We start from the raw sequence: 18,825 nt of genomic DNA, 5'->3' as shown, positions 1-18,825 counted from the left end.
GGCTTCTCTATGGAGCAAAATGTTTTGCATTAGAGGTGCTGATTAAACAGCACTTCTGATATACAAAAACTACTAACAATGAACTTGACAGCAATGACTCATGTATGTTTCAGTTAAAAAACGTTTGAAAGTCAACACAGAAATAGGAAGATCCCATTTGTTTGTATAGAAAGAACATTGCATATCTGTGCCTATGCATACATACTCTGAAAAAAAATTTCCAGAAAGATCCTTGATGCCGCTTCTGTGGTGGGGTGGGGAGAAGGGCTTTGAGTATACCCTAGGTTCCCTTTGGCACTATTGAGTTTATTGTTAATTAGTTTTTTTTTTTTTTTTTTGTGTGTGTGTGTGTGTGTGTGTGTGTGTGTGTGTGTGTGTGTGTGTGTTGTGTTTGGTATATGGGGGTCAGAGGACACAGCAGTCAGTTGAATCTTTCCATCATGTAGGTTCTGGGGGTTGAACTCAGTTCATCAGGCTTGGTAGCAGGTGCCTTTAAGCACTGATCTATCTCACTGACCTTAGTTGATTTGTTTTAGATCACAAGCAAGTAGTTTAGAAATTAAATTCTAGATTAGAAATTATTTTTCTACTATGGAAAATGTTTTGATAGTTCCTTAAAAACATAGAATTATCATGTGATCCAATCCTTAGAGTTCTAGGTGCAAAAGAGCTGAAAGCAGGGACTCGGGTAGACACACACACACCTGTGCCCACAGCAACATTCACAGCATCCCAGGAGTCCCTCAGTGGCTGAATGGCTAAGCAAATGTGGTCCAGTGCAGTCTTACTCAGCCTTAGCATAGAAGGGTGTTCTGCTACATGCTGCCAAGTGGATAGACCCTAGGACATGACCCTGGGTGAGTAAGCCAGTCACAGAAGGGCACGAACTATGTGAGTCTCCATCTGTGAGGTCTCTGGAGCACATGATACATAGGAAGACAGCAGGGAGGGGACAGTGTCATCTTGGGGTGATGACAAGCCCCTAGACCTGGGTGGTGGGGACTGCTGCATTGCATCATGGAATGCTCCGGATCACTGTTTTGCAGCCTGGAAAGTGGATGGGACAGTAAACTTTGTTGTGTTTTACTACAATAAAAGAAAAAAGAAGATGTATTGAAAAGCAGCAGATAGCATATAGACCTTATTCTATGTTCTCTGCTGTTTCAAAAGTGTCTCAGTAGCTTTTAGGACATCTATTATGGGGTGGATTCAGCCTCCCGGGTTTGCAAGGACTCATCTTGCCGACGTGCACTACTCATTCTCCTCTGGTTTCTCTAACCCTCCAGACCCGGGTTTCCTTCTACCTGCTGCTGGACTGTCTCCAAGGAACACTTCTTCTGTTAGCCCTTCCAGGTCGGGGTGCTCAAGTCCTGGCTCCAGCGAGGATCAGAGAAGCCACTGTGGTTTTCGGGCAGAGGTATGATACGGTGTTGTTGCACTTTGCAAGGATCTCCCCAGGAGTACAATTAGGCTGAGAATGGAGGCAGGGAACCTAGTGAGGAATATGAGCAAAACTGGCCTCACAGGCAACAGAGGAGGCCAGCCAGGACAGGGCCACTGCACACCGCTGAGCCCTGACTATCCATACTACGTGTTGGTAGGCACATTTCAGTATCTCTTCACAAGATGGTGGCTTGTTGTTTTTGAATGCTGTCATATGTATTTATCTGTCCAGCTAAATTTTACTTTATTTTAGTGTGTGTATATACTAGTGTGTGTGTGTGTGTGTGTGTGTGTGTGTGTGTGTGTGTGTGTGTGTGTGTACTAAGTATATGTTCTACCACTGAGCCTCCCCCAATGTCTTATAAGGATTGCATTTTTATAAATAAACATATTCCCGGCTTTTAGGAGAAAAAAAAACAGAATAGCCCCAGGCTATACTTATAATCTCATTACATTTCAGTTACTCTTATATGAACTAGAACTAAATTTACTTTAAATGAATTAAAATGTCAAAATTTACAATTCAGCTTCCTGGTCACACTAACCACATCCAAATGCTGGATGTGCCACATGAGGTATCCATTCTGTCGGAAGACAAGGGCCAGCCACTTGTTCTGACTGTTACCTGCTGTACCCTTCACAGTGCAGGAAAGTTCCTCTACAGGGAAAGGCTGGGGCTCCACATGACAACAGCACACACACGGTATGGGTGTGGAGGGTTCTACTCCAGTGCCAGCCTCTGCCTGATTCCCTGCTGTGATACTACATAGAGAATAAAGGAAAACCAAGGGTACCTCTCAACAGAGATCCAGGCATTATGGCTGTGCAGGGCATATTTGGAAACTGAGGCTGAGAGGCCCTGGCCCCTCACTGAAGGATGTCTGGCTCTACACTTACTTTTTGATTTAGGAAAATTTTTATTTTATGCAAGAAACACAGACCAAGAGAACAGGAAGCAAGTGTTGACCTCTGCTATGGCTCGTCTTATTCAGAGGGGGTCTTGGGAAGTGGTGGAACTTTAGCGGCAGAGCTAGTGGGAGGTCTTTAGGTCATTGGGAACAGGCCCTGAAGGGATTGTAGGGCTTGGGTCCAAACTTCCCTCTTTGCCTCCTGGCTCGTAGTGTAAGCATTTTGTTCTGCCATGTGCCCCCTGACGTTGCCATTTGGCACTGTTGCCAGAAGCCCAAAGCAATATAACTTCTTGATCTTTGGTGGGGACCTCCAGAACGGTCAGCCAAAAAAATGCTTTTCTCTTTGTTAATTGCCTTGCATAGTCGATTATGGTAACATCATAATAAAACATCCTTTTGTGTTTGTATCAGACTTAATTACATTTGCCTAAGGCCCGGTGTCTCCTTAAGTCTAAGTAAGATCAATGTTTGCTCATGACAGTGAAGTAGGACTATCCACACCCAAATCTCTCAGTCCTGCTCCCATAGCAGGGCATCGTGGTCTATCCTGGACAGGGGTTGCTGGAGGACCCTCATGTCCTTCCTGTGGCACTCTAGGGAAGGCAAAGGGTTCCTTCTGTCTGGTCCTATGTCAGTATGAGTCAAACATGGCAGATATTTCCACAGTAGCACAACTTCTCTGGGGCCAGGCCAGTGGTCTCAGGGGTCTTTCTTTCTTTTCCTTTTCTCTCATCCATCTTTAGGTTGTTTTTTAGCCCTGACTCAGCGTTGGGGACAACAAGCCCATGGTAAACACATCAGGAGAGCTGGCCTGGGGAAGATTGAAGAGAGGGCACAGGGAACAGTGTGGTGGGAGGGACCTGAAGCTGGGGGTTGGGAGGTAGGAGGCACTATAAAGTAGTAGCAACTTCAGAGGCAGGCCCAAGGAAGCACAGCTACCCAATTCTCTTTGCCAGGGCCCCTGCTCCAGAGGCAAGTCTTGGTGTAGATCTGGTTGGTTGGTCTGGGAAGGGTGCAAGATCCCAGCTTTAGGCCAATGCAACTCCTGCAGGATTCCAGTTCCCAAACAGACACCCAGGGACCTCAGGAAGTGGTTGGTTCTGTTTTTCAGGTTCACACAGCTGACCTGGAAAGTGTCTTCTCTCCATGTGCCCCAGCACCTGGCCATTTTGCCTCAGACACTGTGCTACCCACTCCCGCTAGCCCAGGTTACGCCATGTACTCGCCTCTCCTTTATTCTTTATTTCCTGTCTCTCTCCTCCCTATACTCATCAGCATCAGGGACCTGGTGTGGGCACTTTGTGTACCCATCCCTGGTTCTCTGAAGAACCGGAAGTGATGGCACAGACAAGGGATGGGAGGATAGCTAGGAAAGCAGTGTGGGGACGGTGGTAGACAGGAGACTGAACATCCCTTTGAGAAGGTCACAGAATCCTGGGAGGCTGGTGCCAGCTTGGCCATCTAAGCTGGAGTCCACTCTACTGCAGTCTTAAGGACCTGCCCGTAAACAAGATGTGTCTATTGTCGTCGGAGGGCTCTCAATCCACTGGTCAAAGACCAGGGCTTCCACCTTGATAGGCCGCTGTGGTTCACCTTGTGGGGCATTAGGAGAGCTATATAGGGTGCAGTGAGGGAGGAGGGCGGTGATCTGAGAGGGGAGGGCAGTGGGAAGGAGAGGGTCAAGCAGACCCTGGCTCTTCTCAGGGCCGCAGGGCCTGCTGTAGCACTCGTTCATCTACCACCTCGTGGGGAAGTGTCACCGCCAGGCCACTGTTCTCCTGCATTGTCTGGCAGATGATCTCATAGGCCTTGGGGTTCCCAGACCAGCAGCGCCGCGCCACCTGCGGAAGCCGAGCAGACAGCACTGGTGTCAGCACCACTGGGCTCTCCACAAGGCAGCCTGGCTCCCAAACTCCATGTCCTCTTCTACTTGGGGATTTCAGAGCCTCCTTTGTATCTGCCAGGCTTAGAATCCCTGCTCTCTTCCCTGGAACATGTAACTGACTTACCCTCTTTTCGGTCTGAAACCAGTTATTATTCTACCCAGCCCTATCCCCACCTCTAAGAATGGCCTGGCATTATAGAGGGCACTCCCTGGACAGAACAAGCTCATCCCTAGCTTCCATCCTTTCCCCCTTCAGAATCTTCAGCATCAGCTATGCCATCCCTCCCTAGCCCGCTTCCTCTCTTATGCCTGGTCTGTCCTAAATGGTGACCACGGCACCTCCCCATCTAGCTGCCACCCACCATCCCCAAGCCACCCCTGGCCTATATCCACACCACTGACAGTGAGGTCTCCTGGGAGGAAACCCCATCTTGGCTCACTCCAACTCCTAGTGCCAGGATGTAGCTCCCCTCCACCCCCGAGCCCCTACCCCCTGTTGAAGTGCTGAAGTTTAGTGGTTACTGGTGAGTGGCCCTGCCAGAGGACCCTCCCTTCTCCCTGCCTCTGGGTGCAGCCTCAGTCATCCAGAGCTACTGTCTTCACTCTGGTCCTTTGCTCTGGAATCCCTCTTCGGTTTGCTCACACCCTATACATCTTTCCTCATCATTACCTGACCTCTGACCTCAGGTCGACCCTTCTGGGCTATCTGTGATGTGGTTTGGGGGAGGAATCTGCCCCCTTTCCCTCTCAGGATGCTGTGTTACTGCAAAGATGGGTCATAGCTGCAGGATGAAAGGCCCATCTGGATTCTGAAATATTCTCTTTGGCTGCCTTTGAAGGCGGCAGTGAGGGCTGGTGTAGCTGGGGTATAGCACCTGCCTGATATGGGCAAAGGCCACCCAGACAGCAACACGAAGCAGGGAAAGATGAGCCTTAAAAGGGAGATCATGAGGCCAAGGCACAGCAAAATGACAGAGGCCAACATGCCTGGGGCCCTGGGTTCCATTCCAACCCCCAAAAAGTAAGGCCTCAATACCAGTATAGGGGGTGCTTCAGGAGGAAGGGCTGAGCCTGCCAGGGTCTAGCTGCATTTACAGAGGCTAGACTTCAGAGTGAGACCAGAGACAAGAAGACCCAAAGGAAAGTGTGGAAATAGTTGGGAAGGGGTGGTGAAAAGGGAGTCCTGGGGTCTGGAGAGATGGCTCAGCAGTTAAGAGCACTGTCTGCTCTTCCAGAGGACCTAGGTTCAGTTCCCAGCACCCACATGGTGCCTCACAACCATCAGTATCTCCAGTTCCAAGGGCTCTGATGCCTTCTTCTGACCTCTCAGGACACCAGGCATACACAGAGTGTGTATACATGCTGGCAAAACACTCATACACATAAAATCAAATAAAAATAAATAAATCTTTAAAAAGAGAGGGAGCGGAAAAGGGCTAGAAAGACAGTAGAGGCCCTTACTAGGGAAGGGTCAGAACTCTAGCCCAGACTTCCAACCTGGAGGCAGAGCCATGGAGGAGGGGAGACAGTGAGAAGCTGAGGAGTTCCAGGGGACTTACACCATTGGAGACATCCCAGCTGAGCATCATCCTGGCTTTCTGCTCAGCCTGTGCGGACCCATCTAGTACAAGGCCAAATCCCCCATTGATCACCTCGCCCCTGCAAGAGACAAAGAGGTTCCCAGCTCACTCCCTGTATTGACTTTCTTGGAGCAGGCATCATGCAAGGCTTCAGGCATTGGTTTGAAAAGATATCAGCATTGGTGGGGGGGCTTGTCACACTGGACTCTACATCACAGAGCCATGTGGTCAGCAGCACAGAGTGGCGACATCCTGGCTTCTCAGCCAGTTATGCTTCTGAGCTGGTCTTGTCCACTTCACGTATACCTCTGAGATCCTCTCTGTGTCACCCTCTGCGTGATGCCTGCTTACCCACCAGAATGGGGAGCAGTCTTTCTCGTTGTACCCAGGGCTTTGTACATGCTAGACGAGTGCTCTGTTACTGAGCTACACTCTGGTCTGGGACGTGCTCTGAGAAGGGAAGGAGGTTGCTTCTCAGGCCCCTCTGAAGTGGCCATGAAGAGTGAATGGAAGAATGAACCGGAAGGTTGCCTGGAAGCTGCCATGCCCATGTGGGCTGCTAGTTACCCAGATGCATTGACTGCCCGGAGGCTGCCTGAGTTGACTCACCTGGTCTCTGAAATGATTCTGTGACACATAAAGTCTACCCCCTTGCAATCCTTTCCTATAGAAATAGCCCAGAGAAGTCTTTGCTAAGGTACAATCTCTCCCACTCAGTGACTCGGCCAAATGGCCCTGCCCTGCAGACACAGCCTGGAGCACATGGAACTGAAGCCAGCTGGTGCTCTCACTAAGCATGGCCAGTGGACACACAAGCACAGAAGAAGTCATCAAGCGGACACTCCAAAAGAGGGACCGTGGAGTACGCTAAAATGGAATGTACCCATGCACACAGCTGTGGGTGATGACCTTGCACAGAGAAGAGCCATTCCCCAGGGCACCGGTAGACAGTCCAGGAAGTGAAGAAGTAAGTCAAGAAGCCTGAGGACAAACAGCTCAGAAACATAGATTCCTGTCAAATGAGGAAGACACTAAAGCCACAGAACTGGGTGTGGCTTATCCTTGGAGAAGCAGCAGCGTGAGCCAGGTTCCTCAACCCTTTCTGCAATAATGCTAGAACCCGGGGCTTCCCACATCCCCCCTACTGGATCCCTAGGCTGCCTGCTGCTTTGGTCTTGTGAGGCTTTGGACAAACTTCAGTCTTTTTTACAGTCACAGTTGTCCCCTCCCAGGCACCCCATACCCAGGGAACTCTTGTCTTGTTCTTCTCCAGCCAGGACATGCACTATGGTCACATTTTCCACTAATTAAAGCCACCTGACAGAGCTGCAGCTTGGAATGCCAGCCTTGGTGGGCATGAGGCCAAGCCAGTCATCCGAATGCTCTGGGAAGCCGGTTAACGGAAGGACTTGGCTCGTCAAGACAGAGGCTTGCTGGGATCCAGCCCATACTGGCTCAGAGGTCTTCTCCCTCTCTGAGACCATAGTGCCCTTAGCTGCTCAGAGCAGCCAGGGCTCCAGCTTTGGCCTACTCTGGGGATCCCAGACAGGAAACTCCCCAGCAGAGGCAAACTTCCTCTGTGAAGCCTGTGTTCTGTCTGGTTCTGTGAGAGGGAAGATTGAAAGGGGTCAGCAAATGTTGCTGGATATTCCATGTCTGATGAATCTGAGTTAATACTCTTAGCCACAGAGGAATGCCCAATGCCAGTCAGAATGAAACCCCTATAGTTGGATCTTAAATGTTCCCTTGAGGGAGGTAGTGGAAATTTTAATGAGTGAGGCCTCATGGGAGGTCTTCCGATCATTGAGGAAGTGCCCTTGCAGGATCATAAGGGATCCTGGTTTCTTCTTATTTTCCCTGTCACGAATGAATGGTTCTGCCCCCATCCCTAGAGGCTCCTGTCATGCTGTGCTGCCTAAAAACAGTGTGACCAACTGACTATGGACTGCAACCTGTGATGCTGTGAACCAGGTAAACCTTTCCTCTGTACAAGCTAGAGGAATAGAAAGACGACTAATATAGAGGCCACCATGGCGGCCTTAATGACCCTGCCCTGGTGCTGACTGGAAAGTGAGCTGTGTGAACATAGCTGTGAGCTGGGGAGAGTGGGGAGCCTAGAACCTGCTGTCCTGGCAACCAGGGGCTCCCATTATTTCAAGTGAGATCGTTATGGTGGGAAAGGGAATGTGGAAACCAACATGGCTGTTGCTCATGCTGGCCTTTGTGTCCTATATGATAGGTATGGGCCAAACTGCTGGAATTGCTTTATAGAAGTGTCCTCTCTGCTCCTCCATCCTCCACACCCCAACATACTGACCCTCTGGCTCCCATTTCACATGAGGAATGCATTTGCATAAAACCCTCAATAGAACAAATGGCCAGGGATCCAAGTCCAAGAACCCCGGCCCCTGGACCTGTCCCTGTCCCAAGAGGTCCCCACATCTCCACATCAGCGCACAGCCTGCTCTCCGATGTCTTCTTACCAGCCTACACCCCCTCCGTTGTGAAGTGCAACCCAGGTGGCACCACGACAGGCATCTCCCACGAAGTTCTGCACTGCCATGTCTGCAGAAACAGGGCAAGCGCGAGCCGTCATTCCCAGGGGGTCTGAGGGCCAGACAGACACAGGCTGCCTCTTGGGACTGAAGAACACTGTGACAGTGGGCAAGTGGGGAACAGAGGCGTGGGGGGGGTGTCTAGAAACAGAGGAAGTAAGGGAAACTGACGAAGCCCAGTTATGCCTATTAGCCTTCCCTACAGCCACATTCTCTGGCACTGAATGCGCATTCATGCCTAGGGCAGGGATTGCAGATGAAAGATGCTTCTTGCCTCCACCAGAGAAGTTAGGTCCCCATGTTGGCCGCTGGACAGGTATTTGAGAGGTGATCACCTCTGCACAGTGGGTGTGCTGTCCCTTTAAATACTGTTAGCCCTCCTCCAAGAAGTACTTTTGCTTCAGAATAGACTTTCCAGAGAAAACCAGAAGTCATTCTGGCTCAACTCTTTTAGATGACTTAGAGAAAATTTTGCTTATTATCACACTCCTCTACCCAGGAGGCATTTTTGTCCAACTTTTTCTTTTTTTTGGAAGGGGCAATGTATGAAGCTGCATGGGCTCCGTCCGAGCATGCTCAGTTGTGAGGTGTCGTCCTACAGGTACATGTATGTGTTTTCCCGATTAAGAGCCTCTGGCTTCCTTTGTTGGGGGATGGTGCTTTGGCTGCAGTGCCAGGCTTCTCCATTGGCTACAAGTAATTAGTCGGTCCTCACTATTTCAGGCCCAGTTCTGTCTCTCCTCAGCTGTTTTGCTGCACCAGGGCAGAGCTCTTCATTACAGGGCAGCCATCTGCCCAACAAACTATGGAACCAGGCACCCATGGGGAAGCAGAGCCCCGGCTGGTTTTCTTCGAAGTCTCTAACATGTTAAGGGACAAGTGTGAGTAGGTCTGTGACTGTTGCTGCTTCACCACCCTGGAGGCATAAGGCTGCAGCTTCCTCTTTAGCTCTTTATCCACCTCCATCCCCCCCAACCCCAGTTCTCACAGAGATCAGGGAATCTAGGCTTTCCCTGGTGCTAGGTGAGGAAGAGGAGGAAGAGGAGGGAGAGGAGGAGGAGGAGGAGGAGGAGGAGGAGGAGGAGGGGAAGGAGGAGGAGGAAAGCCTGCAGCCCAGAACCTGGAAGACAGGGAATCTACTTCCTCCCTTTGAGATGAGGTCTCTCTGTGTTACCCAGGCTGCTTCTAATTCTTAAGCTCAAGCTCCCAGTCCCACTCAGCTGCCAGCAGTGCTGGGACTATGGATGTGCATCTCCTTAGCCGGCTAATATTAAGTGACAACAATCCTTTTGTTTTCCTCACCTGCACAGAAGGCAGAACCGTCATAAATATTGGAAGTCTCTCTAAAGGGGCTGTCAGTGCCACTCACATCATGGTGATCACGGCTCAGGACCACTGGTGCCTGCAGGGGACAGGGAAAGGTATATCAGTCAGTAGTGTCTACCAGGCTTGCTGGCATGAGGCAGAGGTTGAAAGTGGGGCTACTCCAGGTACCTTTTGAATTCTTTCCCCTTGAAGATAGACCCATTTTTAGGAATGATAAGATAAAAGCATAGATTATTGCATCAATTTTTAAACTAAAAAGCAATTACTAGTCTCAAATATTTTACATTGTTATGGAGTTTTGTATATTGATACAAATTTAAGGCTATTTTTGTTATAACATACTGTATATATGTTTCTACTTTTGTTTAAGGTATTATATCTATGCAACTCATTTAAAAATGTAAAGTTCTAGTCCTTGAAAGCTATTATTACAAACTATTTAGGATAATTAAGAAATGCAGGCTAGTAGTCATGACTTGTAGTCATGTTTGGTATGTTTTCAAGGTCAAACAGATATATTTTAGGTAGATAGGTGGTCTTCAAACACTTCAGAGACCTACAGAATATGACATTTAAGATGTTTAATAACATAAGGCTTTTCATGACTGTGAGATACATCTGCTCCTGACAGCACCAATCTACCTGAGAGAAGACAATGGGTGTTGAAGAACCTCTATATGGAGTTTGCTTTCAATTGTGGCAAAGTTTGCCACTGGGTAAGAAACTGCCCTTGCCTCTACTGCTGACAGTATGACTGTCCAAATTGGACAAGCAAGACACAAAAGAAGATGACTTCTAAACTTTGCCAAGACAAGGTAGGACAGTCCTTCAAAATTACTGCTTCATGGAAAAGTTGGTCAGATATTCTAGGTCTGTAGGTGGAAGATAGATGCCCCAACATTGCAGAGGAACACTTGGTGACTGTCCAGGAAGCCAGCTGTCTCTATCATTTCTATAGTTTTGCAAGTTGTTTGCTCTGTACTTCCTGTTTACTCAGATAATATTTCACCTTTCTCAGGTCTCTGATGGGAGTTGAAGACTAGATAGTTATAGTTTTACAATTTTCCTTGTTACCAAATTCAAAAAGAAACATAAAAGAGATGTAAATTTTATAAAGATTGAGAGACATAAAAGCTTAAGTTGCTTATCTAAGAAAAAATTTTGAGGTCTAAAAGGATATTTTTAGGTTGGTAATACAAGTTATGATAGAAAGTGGTTTAAGTATAAGACTTTGGACTCACCAAGATAGGATAGATAATAAAATACTTTCTCCAAAGTTGTCAAATACAAATGGATTGGACATTGTGAATATAATTTTTACCTGATACTTGTTCTTGCTATATATAGTTTTACTATGCTAAAGCCAAAACCTTTCATTTTTATTTAGGCAAAAAGGGGGAAATGTTGTAGGATAATGATTTTGTACACTGTGAAGATGTGTCTCTGCCAAGGCATCTTCTGATTGGTTTAACAAAGAGCTGAACAGCCAATAGCTAGGTGGAAGAGGATAGGTGGAACTTCTGGGCAAAGATAGGAACTCTGGAAAGAATCTTAGAGGCAGGGGATTTGCCAGCCAGATGTGGAGGAAGTAGGATGCATGGTACAGAGCAGAGGTAACAAGCCACATGGCAGAACATAGATTACTATAAATGAGTTAATTTAAATTTTAAGAGCTAGTTGGGAACAAGCCTAAGCTAAGGCCAAGCTTTCATAATTAATAAGAAATTTCCATGTCATTATTTGGGAGATACAGATGTATCTCACATTCTTTGGGTCCAAAGAAAGTCCTGCTAAACACTCTAGCAAGAAGCATCTGAAGCTGCTAGTGGGCTCCTGTGCATCGGTGTGATACACTAGCCTGAGAGCATAGGTCTTCACCAAAACCCTACCCAGATAACAGGACTGCTAACATGCTCACTTCATAGGCAAGATGACAGAGGCAAGGAAGGGTTAAGGGACTTGGCCTACACCAAAGAGCTTGAAAGCTGGTGAGCTGGGGTGTAAACCTATACATGCTATATAAAGTCTGGAATCCACCCTTGGGAAGTTTGATTCTTGAGCCTTTGCAGTGAGGGAAAGGGCTAGAAGACAGCTTTAGGTGGGTGGGTGTAGGTGTGGGTAAGCACAACTAGGAAGTGCCCTCTAGTGACCTGAGAAGCAGGGATATGGACAAAACTCCTTGTGTGATGTTAAGCAGGTCACCTCCCTTCCCTGGGCCTTGGTTATCTGGACTAGGTAATTGCTGGGGTCCTTTTTGTGCTGCCAGTGTCTGTGAGGACAAAGATCACACGGTGCAATCAGTCATACCTGTGCCAATAGTGCTCCTGCTAGTCTAAAGATTTCAGGACCCCTGGGGACCCTGGATGCACAGTGGGTGGCTTTCCTGCCTGTTCCCATGTGGTGGAGTGCCACTAACCCTGGTGGTGCAGCAGGTGTGGCCGAGGGCAGGTGGGCTCAGGTCACTCGTGCTGTGACTAGCAGTCCCATCATCAAAGTAAGCTTTTCCCAGAGCCATAAGAGGTCAGAGGGGAAAAAGTGGGTAGAGGGGACTCTGTGCTAGCAAGATGGCACCAGAGGAGATGTGGGCACCTGCATTGTCAAGTGTGGTCCTTGGTTCCCACAGCCCATGGGGACTGCCACTTGGCTCCAATGAGGTAATGCTGTTCCTAGTCCTGGCCCAGGCATCTTTTTGGAAGTGTACAATGAAGGAGATACAGCTAAAGTTCTCAACTGTCCACAGCGGTTCTTGGAGTTTCAGAGGCTCACCAAATATGATGCAACCTGCTGGGAGGCTTGAGGACTCCATGGCACTGCAGAACCCCCCAGCTGCTCTTGTCTTTCTTGAGCAGGCCATGCTGTGCCTATGACTTCATCTCTGCAGTGAAATTGCTCTCTGGCCTCTCTGCTTATTCAGGGTTCAGTTAAATGCCAGAACTTCAGGAAGGTCTGTCCTGACCTACCATGGATCTCTACCTCACCACTTGGCTCGTGTTTTCCCAGGGCTCATGACACCTGTAAACATCTCCTAGCAGTTATGTAGGAGCTATGCAGTTACATATGTAAGAGTTATATATCAGTCTCCTCTTCATTACACCAGCTCTGAAGCTGGGACCTTGTCCATCCTGCCCTCTGCTGTGTCCCAAGAAAGGCACCAGCACAGGAGAACTCTATCAAACACTATCCGATGAACTAAAGAGGGAGAGTGCTAGCATTGATACCAGCAGGGGCTTCTTAGCAGCCCTCACACACAGTGGGATTCTGGGAAGCACCCCAAAGAGCTCAGGCTGTTGTTCTTGCTGCCGGTGCTACCCTGGGCTCTGACCCTGAACCGTCTGCAGGGATGGCCTTCCACACCTCACACCTTTCTTTAGCTCACCCTCACCTCTGAGTAGCACTCCCAGTACTCCTGGCAGAGCAATGCCACTCGCAACAGGACACAAGTACCCAGAACAAGAAGGAAAGGAGCAACCGGCTTCTTCAAGGCTCAGGGTTCTGGGTCTCCAGAGGTGTGAGGAAAGTAATCGAACTTGGGGACATTTGTCACAGTTTGAACAAGATAACTCAGAAAAGATGTGTGACATCACTTTTGTGGACTGTATTTCATTTGATCCTCACACCTACACTGGACATTTCAGCATGCTCTTCTTCCCACAGATTGAAAAACTCAAGGTCAGAGTGACCCAGGTCACAGCAAAAGAGACACTGTCGGGACTTGTGTTCGAACAAGGCTGCTCAGCCTTTGTCTCTAGTTCCCCCAGCACAGTGACGTATGATCAGGGCTGGGGCTCTGGGAGGATGTTAGGCCCTCCATGCTCTCCTTCCCTCCCCATTGCCTCTCAAGCAGGGCCTGGCTCCCAGAGCAGTTCTTCCCTAGGCCCCTCTGCTTATCTGCCCCACAGTGTCCAAGGCCTTCGAGAGGAACTCAGCCAGGGGAGGGTGGAATCTCCCTGCTGCAAGGTCAGGGTGCTGATGTGAGCAGCTCTCAGAAGGTTGGAGAGGTGGGGAGGGCAGACTGGGGTGTGAGCAGGAAGTCCCCGTCGGGAAGGCCCAAGCAGGGCCTGTGTGATAAGGTGTTTATGAAGCCTCCCTGAAGCACCACAGGCTACGTCACCTTGATCTTCCCACTGGCGATGGCCTGGTTAATGGCCACAGCAATGGCCACACGTCCTTTCTGGTCTGAGTACAGGATCCTCGCCTGGGAGCCCACCACCTGCAGAGGAGAGAAAGAGAAAGCCCCTCAGCCAAAAGCAAGCATCCAAGAACTGGTGGTATGGAGAGATGTGAGTGATGCTACAGCCGTGTTACCTGGCTGAGGTGCCGTTAGCTACCACACTGGTGGGCCATTGCATGCCCACAAATGGGCTTCTCATGAGGTCTGGGCCATCTCATTCCCTTCTATGTCCTTTTCCTTAGGGTCCATCCCTGAAGGACCCCTCAGAGACTGACTCCATGTGAACCATGGACGTTTCCCATTGTGGGCCCTGCCTCTTTGAGCCTTTTCCACATCATCACAGTACCACTAGTGTGAGACTTGATCAAGCCTGGCTTACAGAGAGTACTCTCCCCACAGTCCACAGCTGAGTCTCCAGGAAGATGCTGCATTCTTGCCGTGAGCTTGATCACACAGATGAGGAGACTGAGGCCCAGACAGAAGGGTACCTCCCTATAGGTTGGTACTTGGATCTCATGCTCTTGTATTGCACCTCCGGAAGGGAATGCCAGTGAGCTTCCAGAAATGAAAATGAGTCATTTCTTAACCCTGTGGTTCTCAACCGGGATGCTACTTGCGATGGCTGCAGATAATTTTGGTGTGTGGACCAAGTAGAGACTAATCCAGAATTCCCGGAGGTAGGTGTGTGCATAGACATGAGTATGGTGGCATCATTCATAAGAGCAAGATGCGGAAACAGCACAGATGTCCAGTAGCTGAAGCATGGACAGGCCAAAGGTGGTCTATTCACGTGGCGGAATGGAGCCGTACCTCCAGCTTCTGCCCTGGCAGATTCAACTAGCTACTGATCAAGAACATTCAGGGAATCTGGGTGTGATGGCACATACCTTTCATCCCAGCACTCAGGAAGAAGAGGCAAGTTGATTTCTGTGAGTTTGAGGTTAGTCTGGGCTATATAGTGAGTTTCAGGGCAGCCAGGGCTGCATAGTAAGACCTCATCTTTAAAAAAAGGTCAAGAAAGGGGTTAGGGGATACTTTAGTGCATAAAATGTTTTTCATGAAAGTATGAGGACCAGAGTTCAGATCCCCAGCACCCACGGAAAAGCTGGACAGCCCACCTGTAATCTTGGTGCTCAGCAGGCTGAGACAGAATCCTTGGAGCACCCTACCGAGCTAGAGAGCAAGCCCTGGGTTCAACAAGAGACCCTGCCTCAGTAAATAAAAAGTGGAGAGTGATCAAGGAAGATACTCAGTGTCAACCTCTGGCCTCAAACGCAGACATACATGCGCATGAATCAGCACATACATGTGCCCCATATGAGCTAACATGTATATACACATGAATATCACACATAAACACATGAAAGAAAAAAGAACATTCAGGGAAAAAAACCCACTTGTATTGAATGTGCATGCGAATATTTCCCAAGTGACTCAATATTTAATATTTACATTGCTTCTACCTTGTCTTAGGTCTAACAAGTCATCCAGAAAGCAATAAAAGGCATGTGGAGGGCCTGCGTCGGTTCTGTGCCAACACAAGGTCAAATGTACTAAGGATCTGAGTGAGCTGTGGCATCCACCGGGATGTGGAAGCCAACCCCCCACCTCAGATAGAGAGGGAAAACTGTAACATTCCAGCCTTGGAAAGACAGAGGATTCTGACTCATGCTGCACAGAAAGACCTTGAGACATGCCAGCTGGAGCCAGCCAGTCGGGATAGACAAACACTGCCCCAAGCTACAGGCGGTGGTGGCGGTGGAGCGTGTGGGGGGTGTGTGTGGTGCCCTAGGGCACCCAGGGCTGGGGAGGGAGGGTAGTGTTTACTAGAAACAGAGTTTCAGATGGAAGATAAGAAATTTCTAGAAACGGATGCCAAGGGCAGCCAGACAGCACTGAATGTGCTTCACACTCTAGAGCTGCACCCTGAAAATGCTTAAAAGGAGGATCGTAAGATTTATGCATAGTTATGTGTATCTTGCTGCAATTTAAAAAATGCCTCCTTCCCAAATGTGGGTAGTACCTGGGCTGAAAAAATCACAGTTTCTTTAAAGAAAGTGCCGTGTGTCTGCTCCTCCTACCCGAGGATCTGGCCCAAACTGCAGAAAGTGTCAAGGACAGGCGACAGGGTCACTCATGTCTTCCTGAGCTCAGAGCTGGCCTGGGCAGTGGGGCCAGGATCCTCACTGTTTAGCAACGGCCCCACAAAGGGCCTTAGGAACTACAGGGGCCTCCAGTCTTTTTTTTTTTTTTTTTAATCTCTAAGTGTGAATCAGTGTTGTGAGGTGTTCAGATTTTTGGGGGGAAATGAGGAAGCACAGATATAAAACGGCTTGTGGTAGTTAGTCTTCACTGTGAATCTGACCGGATTTAGAATGGTCATGGAAACACGTCTGTGGTACACTTGGAAGAGTTTTAGGAAAGACTAAATGAAGAGGGGACGCCTAAGGTGGGCAGCACCATCTCCCGGGCTGGGCTCCGTGACTGTGAAAAGCAGAGAGCCAGCTGCTGTGGGATGGTCTGTATGTCAAATGTGTTGCTGATTGGTCAATGAATAAATCACTGATTGGTCAGTGGCCAGGCAGGAAGTGTAGGCGGGACAAGGAGGAGAATAGAGCTGGGAAGTGGAAGGCTGAGTCAGGGAGACACTGCCAGCCGCCATCAGGACAAGGAAGATGTAAAGTACCGGTAAGCCACAAGCCACGTGGCAAGGTATAGATTAATGGAAATGGATTAATTTAAGATATAAGAACAGTTAGCAAGAAGCCTGGCACGGCCATTCAGTTTGTAAGCAATATAAGTCTCTGTGTTTACTTGGTCGGGTTTGAGCGGCTTGGGACTGGCGGGTGAGAGAGATTTGTCCTGACTGTGGGCCAGGCAAGAAAACTCTAGCAACAAATGGCGTCCAACGTGGTGGCAAGAGTTTCCACCTAAAAACTGAGAAAAAAGATTCTAAAATGGAGCTAAAAACAGCTTTCTAATTGTCTCTCTCAAATGAGCAGCAGCTGCTGGTTTGAGCTACTTGTGGGTTCCTGGTGTGCGCGCTCGACCTGCAGTATGGCAGGAATGAGGCCTCTGCAAGTGGCACATTAAGCTGCGTGGTGGATTTAGCTTTTGCAGGTACAAAACAAAAAAAGAGGTTTCTGGACTACACCCTGCTTGGATAAAAGCATAGACCCATGATAGCTCCCAGAGCTGGTGGTAAACGTAGCCATGTTGGGAAGCTGAGGTGGGCGGAGCCAGCAGCCACAGCTGCTGCAGCCTAAAGCAATAGATTCACAATAAGATAGATTCAGATGTAATAGTTTAAAATGTGTGTAAAATATACGTAGGCTTGAAAGAGACAAAAAAAGGTGATATATACAGTTATATAAACAAATACATAGTTTTAAAAAATAAAGTCTTTAAAGACACAGTAAAATTAATATAAAAAATAAGCCACGTGAAGATGAATATTACACAGAGAATCTGGATTGTGTTGTCTTTGGGATTTTTAACTGCAGAAAAACATTTGATTGTAAAAGCTGTTGAGTTATGCCAAAATGTATATTTTAAAGATAACTTGACTTCAAAATTTGGATGTAAGAATGTGTTGCCTTGGAAAGGAGTCTCTGCTTTTGTTTCCACAGAAAGCCAGAGGCTATGGATTTGTTCCAGATTAAGATACATCAGGTTTGACCAGCCAAGACCCCCTGAAAGGTCTCCAATGACACCATGGCCCAGATGATCCAACATCCAGAATGGTTTCAAGGCAACTGGCTCAGACGATACAGCCTCACGGACTACTCCATAATCCTAAAATGTTCTTTGTGTCCCCATAAGATACAGCGCCCCCCCTCCAGCAGGAAGTAGTAAGAGAAACTACGCCCAAATTCCCAAATATACCAAGCTGACTTTGGAGATATGTAAAGGTTAAAACCTTCCTTTTTAAGAAAAGAAAAGGGGAAGTGCTGTGGGATGGTCTGTATGTCAAATGTGTTGCTGATTGGTCAATGAATAAATCACTGATTGGCCCGTGGCCAGGCAGGAAGTATAGGTGGGACAAGGAGGAGAATAAAGCTGGGAAGTGGAAGGCTGAGTCAGGGAGACACTGCCAGCCGCCATCAGGACAAGGAAGATGTAAAGTACCGGTAAGCCACAAGCCACGTGGCAAGGTATAGATTAATAGAAATGGATTAATTTAAGCTGTAAGAACAATTAGCAAGAAGCCTGTCACGGCCATACAGTTTGTAACCAATATAAGTCTCTGTTTACTTGGTTGGGTCTGACGGCTGTGGGACTGGCAGGTGAGAGAGATTTGTCCTGACTGTGGGCCAGGCAGGAAAACTCAAGCTACAGCCAGCGGAAGGCCAGTGTTCATCTCCCTCTGCCTTCTGACTGGGGATGCAGTGTGACCAGCTGCCTCACACACCTGCCACTATACCTTCGCAGCTGGGAGGGACTGCTCCCTCAAGCCGCGCATAATAAATGTTCTCCCCTTCAGGGAGTCCTTGTCAGGTATTCGGTCACAGCACTGAGAAGGGCAGTGAACACAGTGCCAAGTCTGTCAAGAATGTCGTATATAAAAAGAATCGCCGGCCTTCGAGAGAAAAGCATCTTGAAGTAGGGTGAGCGAGCGTTTGACCACTTCCACTCAAAGGCGGAGAGCACGCTCTGCTTGCTGGTCCCGTGGCATGTGCTGCTGGCTTTGAACCCATCCCTTGTAGCAGGCCCAGACAGTTGCATCTCTGCTGCAGCTCTGCCTCTCCTTCCCCCGCCTCTCAGGATGGCTGTGCATTCTGTCTACTGCATTCCCTCTGCCCTGTCCCTAGCCCCAGGGCCCCACAGAGACTGTGGCTGGCACATGGGGGTTTTATGGAGGCACACATGCAAAATATGGCCCCAGGATGGGATGGGCCAAGATGGGGACAGTTCCCTCCTGGCCCTGAGACCTCGGGAGCTGCTGGCTAGCATA

General features: G+C 48.6%; 1 protein-coding gene across 1 annotated transcript in view; it reads right to left on the bottom strand.

The window, feature by feature from the left end:
- Positions 1-343: 343 nt before the first annotated feature.
- Uroc1 (urocanate hydratase 1) overlaps positions 344-18,825 on the bottom strand; it is a 38,605-nt gene continuing 20,123 nt past the window's right edge. Inside the window, exons 16-20 of the mRNA XM_052719053.1 lie at positions 13,812-13,910; positions 9,677-9,776; positions 8,303-8,384; positions 5,799-5,898; positions 344-4,195 (exon numbers count right to left, since the gene is read on the bottom strand). Of these exons, the coding sequence (XP_052575013.1) occupies positions 4,055-4,195; positions 5,799-5,898; positions 8,303-8,384; positions 9,677-9,776; positions 13,812-13,910 (522 nt within the window). The 3' untranslated portion in view covers positions 344-4,054. The remainder of the gene's footprint in view (positions 4,196-5,798; positions 5,899-8,302; positions 8,385-9,676; positions 9,777-13,811; positions 13,911-18,825) is intronic.

The sequence above is a fragment of the Peromyscus californicus genome, unplaced genomic scaffold, assembly GCF_007827085.1.
Source record: "Peromyscus californicus insignis strain IS unplaced genomic scaffold, ASM782708v3 Scaffold_6__1_contigs__length_162567912, whole genome shotgun sequence".
Taxonomy (NCBI): domain Eukaryota; kingdom Metazoa; phylum Chordata; class Mammalia; order Rodentia; family Cricetidae; genus Peromyscus; species Peromyscus californicus.
This window is presented reverse-complemented; position numbering and strand designations above follow the sequence as displayed.